Genomic DNA, 7,179 nt, shown 5'->3' with positions numbered 1-7,179 from the left:
AACAATCCATGTCATCAAAACCAATTATACCCCCATCACGTTTTGAAATTAAAAAGAAACCTTTCAGAGTGGCGCCTGTGGCTCAAAGGAGTAGGGCACCGGCCCCATATACTGGAGGTGGTGGGTTCAAACCCGTCCCTGGCCAAAAACTGAAAAAAAGAAAAAAAAAAAAAAAAGAAAGAAACCATTCAACAAGTTAGATATACAAGGAATGTACCAACAAAATAAATAAAGAACATGTTATGACAAGCCCACAGCTAACACCACATTCAGTGGTGAACAGGTGGAAACTTCCTCTGTGATCAGGAAAAAGACAAAAATGCCTACTCTTATCCTTGAAACCACCACCTCCAGTACATGGGGCCAGTGCCCTACTCCTTGAGCCACAGGTGCCGCCCTGCCCACTCTTATCATTTCTACTCAACAGTACTGAAACTCTTAGCCAGAGGAATTAGACAAGAAACATAAATAAAAGGTATCCAAAGCCAGATGCAGCGATACACATTGGCAGTCCCAATTACTTGGGAGGCTGAGACAGGATCATGTGAACGCAGGAATTTGAGTCCAGCCAGGGCAACACAGTGAGACTGTTTCTATAGGGAAAAGAAATGAAAGAAAGGGCAGCCAATTTGAATAAAAAGTTAAATTGCCCCTCTTTGCAGATGACATGATCCTATATTTATAGAAAACCCTAACAACTCCATAAAAAAGCTGTTAGAGCTAATAAACACGGTTTAGTAAAGTTGCAGGATACATCATCAGTATATCAGTTTCATTTCTATACACTAACAATAAACAATTCATAAAAGGATCAAGAAAATCCCCTTTATGTTAACTACAAAAAATAAAATACTCATATATAAATTTAACCAAGGAGGTGAAGGACCTGTACAGATTAAAGAAATGGAGATGACACAAAGAAACAGAAAAATATACTGTGTTCATGGATTGAAGGAATTATTATTTAAAAATCTATACTACCCCAATCTATAGATCAATGTAATCTCTACCACATTCCCAATGACATTTTTCACAGAAATAGAAAAAATTTCCTAAAATTCATATGGGAACCACAAAAGCACCCAAATAGCCAAAGAAATCTTCAACAAAAAAGAGCAAAGCTAAGGCATCATACTACTTCAATATATACTACAAAGCTATAGTAATAAAAATAGCATACTACTGGCATAAAATCAGACACATAGACTAATGGAACAGAACAGAGACACCCCCCCACAATAAACCTACATATTTAAAGTTAGCTGATTTTCTAGAAAGGTGCCTGAATACACAATGGAGAAAGGACAGAATATTCATGTTGTCAGGGAAAGTGGCTATCCCATGAAAAAGAATGAGATTAGGCCCTTTTCTCACATTATATTGAAAAATCTACTCAAAATGGAGTAAAGACTTAAACCTAAGACCTAGAACAATAAAACAATGAGAAGTAATAGGGCATAAGGTCCAGGACATTTGCTTGGGCAATAATTGTTTAGGCATGACCCCAAAAGCAAAGGCAATAAAAGCAAACCTAAATGAATGAGATTGTATCAAAGACAACTGATGGAGCAGAAAATATTTGCAAGCCATACACCTACCTGATAAGAGGTTAATATCCAAAATATATAAGGAATCAACACAAATGAATAGCAGAAAAACTACCTGATTTTAAAATGGGCAAAGGACCTAACAGGTATACGAAAATAAACTCAACATCATTATTCATCAAATGCAAATTACCCCATGCCTGTTAACAATGTCTATTATCAAAAAGATTTTTTTTTTAAGTTTGTGACAATATGGCTAAAAAGGCACCCTTATACACAATTGGTAGAAATGTAAACTAGTACAATCATTATGAAAAACAGTATGGAGGTTCAATTTCTGAAAAAAGTGTAACTGCCAAAAGATCGAGCAATCCCACTACTAGGTATGTATGGGATCTTCAAAGAAAATGAAATCAGTATGCTGAAGAGATAGCTGCATTCATATGTTCACTGTGCCATTATTCACAACAGCCAAAATACGGAACCATAAAGAGTTCTTACATCTCAGATAGTTATAGTCTCTTCTATTGCCTGAAATCTTCACCTTTGGCCACATTGCCCATCTTTCACCAAGCCAAGCACTCAGCTGTTAAAAGGCAACTCAAGTAGCAGCTATAGTCATAATAGCCACAAAAGTAGAAACAACTTATGTCCACCAACCACTGAATGGATAACAAATTGTAGCGTATCGGCGTGGCACCCGTAGCTCAGTGAGTAGGGCACTAGCCACATACACCGAGGCTGGCGGGTTCGAGCCCAGCCTGGGTCTGCCAAACAATGACAACTGCAACCAAAAACAGCCATGCATTGCGGTGGGCACCTGTAGTCCCAGCTACTTGGGAGGCTGAGGCAAGAGAATTGCTTGAGCCCAAGAGTTTGAGGTAGCTCTGAGTTGTGATGCCACAGCACTCTGAGGGCAACATAGTGCAACTGTCTCAAAAAAAACAAAGTGTAGTATATCTTTATGACATAACACTACTCAGGAATAAAAAGATTAACCATTGGTACACATAATGTGGATAAATCTCAAAAACAGTATGCTGAATGTAACCTTATACTAAAAGAATACTGTATGATTCCATTTATATGAAAATTCCCGAACAGCCAAATTTAGTCTATGATGGAAAAGAATGTAACAGCTGTTGCCTTGAGGAAGGATGGAAGCACAGATTGATGAAGCGACATAAAGGAACTTTCTGAGTTGATGGTGATGTTTAATATCTTTGAATGGAATTTGTGTTAAACAGCTGTAAGCATTTGTCAAAACAGCAAATGCAGTCTGTATACTCACTGCATATAAATTTTATACTAAAACAAAAAATACTAAACAAACTCTTGATATGCACACTGATATACTTAGGAAACATTGCCCATGTTTGAAATTTACTTTGAAATACATAAACAAGACAGATTGATAGATGGTTATGTGGTAAAGTCAAGTATGTTTACTGTAAAATTCTTTAACTTTGTTGAATATGTGAAATTTTTCATAATAAAATGTTTAGGGGGGATTCAGCAAGTCTCAGTATTAAAAGGTCCCCAAGCACACCCACTGTTTGTGCCCCTCATCTGTGCTCCCATTACACCCAATAAAAACATTTAACTTACTTCATTTTATTAGTTTTGCAAATGCATCCCAATACCCAGCAGACCTGTATGTAAGCCATTTCAAAATTAAGTCTGTCTTGTTGGTGTTTGCCTTCTGTCACTGGGTTAGGCAGCAGCTAGCCCAAGGCCAAGCACACTGTAGATATTAAGATTTGCTTTTTTTTTTTTTTTTGAGACAGAGTCTCGCTCTGTCACCCTGGGTAGAGTGCTATGGCATCCTAGCTCACAGCAACCTGATAAACTCTTGGGCTCAAGCCACTCTCTTGCCTCAGCCTGCCAAGTAGCTGGGACTATACTAGTTCTTCCATTTTTAGTAGAGACAGGGTCTCATTCTTGGCTCAGGCTAGTTTCAAACTCTACCCACGTTGGCTAGGACACAGGCAAGATTTGCTAATTTTGTTATGCTTGAACTTCATTACCTAATTCCCCCCAAAGAGCTTTCTTATGCTGCTTTATCCGCTCATTTTCTTCTGCTGAATCATTACAACTACCAGGGATAGTCTATCTGATATGGTACCCAGTCATGTAAATCCTTCCAAGTTCCCTTTGTGGAAGAACATTAAAGACATCTCTTCCAGGTTATCTTACTCTTCTTCCCCAGACTCCCAACTTTAAAAACTATTAACACGTAACTACTGATGGGCTCAGGTTCAGATTTAATTCATTCTTTCTTCATAGCAGCCAGTTGGGTAGCATATTTAGGACAATGTTTACTCATCTCTCAATTCAATAGCCAGCTGGACTCCTTAAAAGTTAAAAAATATATATATGCACTATAGTACAATGAACAATGTGCCATTTTATCTATGTGTAATTATAGATGTTATCTCTATGTACCAAATAGTTTCAATACTTCCTGGGATTTAATGTAGCCAGATTGCCTGGGCTTGAATACCAGAGCTATTATTTACTGGCTATGTAACCTTGCCTAAAGTATTTTAACTTCTCTGTACATTTTCCTCATCTCCTCTTGCATTGCTAAAAAACAGGGGGAAGGGGGGAATGCAAGAGCAAAAAATAGCATACATCTTAATGAGTTACTACATGTGAATGGTTTAAACTTAGTGCTCAGCTATTAGGTATCATTTCAGCTTTGAAAACCAATGACAGAAGACAACTCTTCTAAACATGATTTACAAATAAGCTCAAATGAATAATGTGCTAATGTTACACTAATGTGCATTTCTTTTAAAAAGTACAGTGCAAATATCGATTACACATTGCAGGAAAAATTTTCAATACAAATTCAATTAGTAAATTCTATTTCAAATCTTGGCTTTTGCCTTCATGTCAAAAGCCCCTTATCTAACATAGGTTTCTCCTCTCTCATTCTCTTAACTCAGTATACTCTGTTAGTTTCCTACCTGGCACTTATTATAAGTTTGATTATTTTATGTTTTACTCCACTGATCTATAAGAGAGGGACCTCTGACACATGCCTAGCACATAGGAAGCACTCAAATGTATATCCTACATGAAGAATGCAGACATTTCACAGTGTGTTTAACTCAAAGCAAATAAAAGTTAAATAGTTACAGGAATAGCCCAATTAGGGATTTAGTCTCATTTGAAAATATATGATTTATTAAAAATATTATATAGTGCTGTCCTCTATAAATTATTCTCAAACACATTAAAATATGTAATAATAGATATAATCTGAAAACCATTTATAGCCACCCTCCCCCCAAGATTACAAGAGATAAAAACATACAACATACTGTAGGTTTATTTTTATTCAAAAAGTTACTGTCTCAAGACATAAATACAAATCAGAAAACAGTACAATTAGGACAATAGAATGTGGAGGACAACAGGTTAGAGTAATATATAAAACATTTTTAGCTGGTTGAAAACAAAGCTGTAAGAACTGCTTTCACAAAGAAGTACTCCTTTCAAGAGTGAGAAAAAAATCAACTTAGGTTTAAAAATCATATATACAGTCCTCTCAGCAGTTCTAGTAAATGCAGTGGTGTGTAAAACAACATAGGCAATACTTTTGCACATAACAATATTTGTTGATGGAAAATATGTTAGACAAGTCTGGTTTCATTTTTTATTAACCATGATTTAATAAAATAATTGTTTTTATCATGATCTTTTAGCTAACCTATGGTTTTTGGCTACCACAGCCCAATGCTTGTTGATTTCTGACTCTAAAAACTGAAAGCCTTTTGGTATTCACCCATCTGAAGATATTCTTGTATTGCAAGCATATTAAGGCATGGAATGATTGAAATAATATACCTCAAGAACTGAGAGACGACTGACAAAAGATAGATACACATGTAATATAAGTTAATATTTTGTTTTAAACGATGTCTAGCTGCCTAAGCCTCGCAAAATGAGTTGATGTCAAAATGGCAAGTAGCCACTTTCTGTTTTAAACTAATTTATTTGTGAAAGGACATAAAATGAAGTTTAAAGCTTAGCTTTCAAAGAATATTATGGGTTATGAATTCTATTATCCCATCTAATTTACATACAGAGGAAATGTACTGTAACCTGTTAGAAGTATCTTTAACCTGAAGACTGCTTGCAAAGACAGATAGATAAAACAATATAAAATACAAATTTAAAAATCATTTTAAAGCATGAACACTCATGCTTTTCTATTTTTAAACATTGTTAAACTTTCAATATATTTCTGAAACCTCATAATTTTAAGTTGGAATTTAAAAGTAAGAAAAAACTAAACAAACTGCGCAATTATAAAATCAGCACCAATTTATATATATATATAATTTTATTTAAAATTTAGATCCATCCCTATTCCCACACTCTAATAAGCTGTATAATTTTTGTTTAGAATTTTTCTGCAAACATACTACAATAAGCTTCTTTTATTTGGAGACAAAATACAGTGGCACTACTGGAAGGAGTATCACAACATTACATTTTTATCTTAAAGGACAAGCAAACTTTCAGGGTTGATAATGGGATAAGCATGTTTGAGATGGGTTACCTTCTGGCAGTTCACTGCATCTGGATATTTCTGAAAAGTATAGAGAAGCTCTTGGATTTTAAAAATATCTTAAAATACTTTTAGATGAAAAAATTGTAAAAGTTCTGCTTATAAGTTTACTTTTCTCCACAATTACAATATTTAAAACAAAGTTTTGTTGATTGATGTTTTAAGCATTTAAATTTAGAATGCTAAAAACAATTCTATCCTACAATTTCAGGGTGGAGGGATAAATTCATTCTTAACATTGTTTCTTGGATGTAAACAAAAATCCAGCAGAGGCCATCATTATTTAGTACAACCAGTAAATAAATGTGAGAGAATTCGTATCTGTACCAAATGCCTCTTCAGATTGTTATTTTTTTAAAAAAGCATGAAATAATTGATTTAAAAGCCAACTAACAGCGCATAAATAAAATATTTACTTTCTAAGAAAAACTGTAGCTTATCATCAAATTGTTTACTTGTCCTTTACTTTTTCAGGCAAACAAAACTGCCCCTCAATACACTTGATCTTGGAAAGCATAAGCATGTCATATTCTCCTTAGAGAAAAATCTGTACAGAATTTCACTGTATCAACCACACTTTATTTTAAAATTTCCTCTTCCACTTAGAAAATGATTCCATCACAGATTTAATTATGTACTGGTATTAAAACATTGACACTCCAAGAACCTAATGAGAGAGAGAAAGGGGGGGGAAATATCATTAAAACAGCCATACATTTATTTGTAATACAGATCTGTAAATACCACATTAATACTTTATTAAGTCAAATAACATGCTAATAAAATCACTTTGAAAACTTCCCCTCTCTTCAGATACCTAAAATTGACTATTAATAAATAAAATAAAATAACATTAGGACTAATCAAGATGCTACTTACCTGACAAATATAACTAAGCACAGCAACCTTGACTTGATTATGTTTATATACGACCCTAATGCATGGATAATATATTCAATATAGGCATTTGCACAGGTTCACTGGAAAGAGTTTAAGAAAGTTGCAGGGTAGTGCCTGTGGCTCAGTGGGTAGGGTACTAGCCCCATATAC

The 7,179-nt window shown here is 34.7% G+C and overlaps 1 protein-coding gene across 5 annotated transcripts in view; it reads right to left on the bottom strand.

Moving 5' to 3' along the window:
• Nucleotides 1-4,873: 4,873 nt before the first annotated feature.
• The window catches only part of STAG2 (stromal antigen 2), a 171,303-nt gene continuing 168,997 nt past the window's right edge, over nt 4,874-7,179 (bottom strand). For 3 of the 5 annotated variants that reach the window (XM_023508120.1, XM_023508122.1, XM_023508123.1), the window contains one exon: nt 6,486-6,796. In XM_023508120.1, coding sequence (XP_023363888.1) covers nt 6,773-6,796 — 24 coding nt within the window. In that variant the 3' untranslated portion in view covers nt 6,486-6,772. Of the gene's footprint in view, nt 6,797-7,179 lie in introns of all 5 variants that reach the window. The other 2 variants (XM_023508121.1, XM_003801894.2) reach the window with 1 other exon arrangement.

Source organism: Otolemur garnettii, unplaced genomic scaffold (assembly GCF_000181295.1).
Source record: "Otolemur garnettii isolate 467f Iridium unplaced genomic scaffold, OtoGar3 scaffold00224, whole genome shotgun sequence".
NCBI lineage: Eukaryota > Metazoa > Chordata > Mammalia > Primates > Galagidae > Otolemur > Otolemur garnettii.
This window is presented reverse-complemented; position numbering and strand designations above follow the sequence as displayed.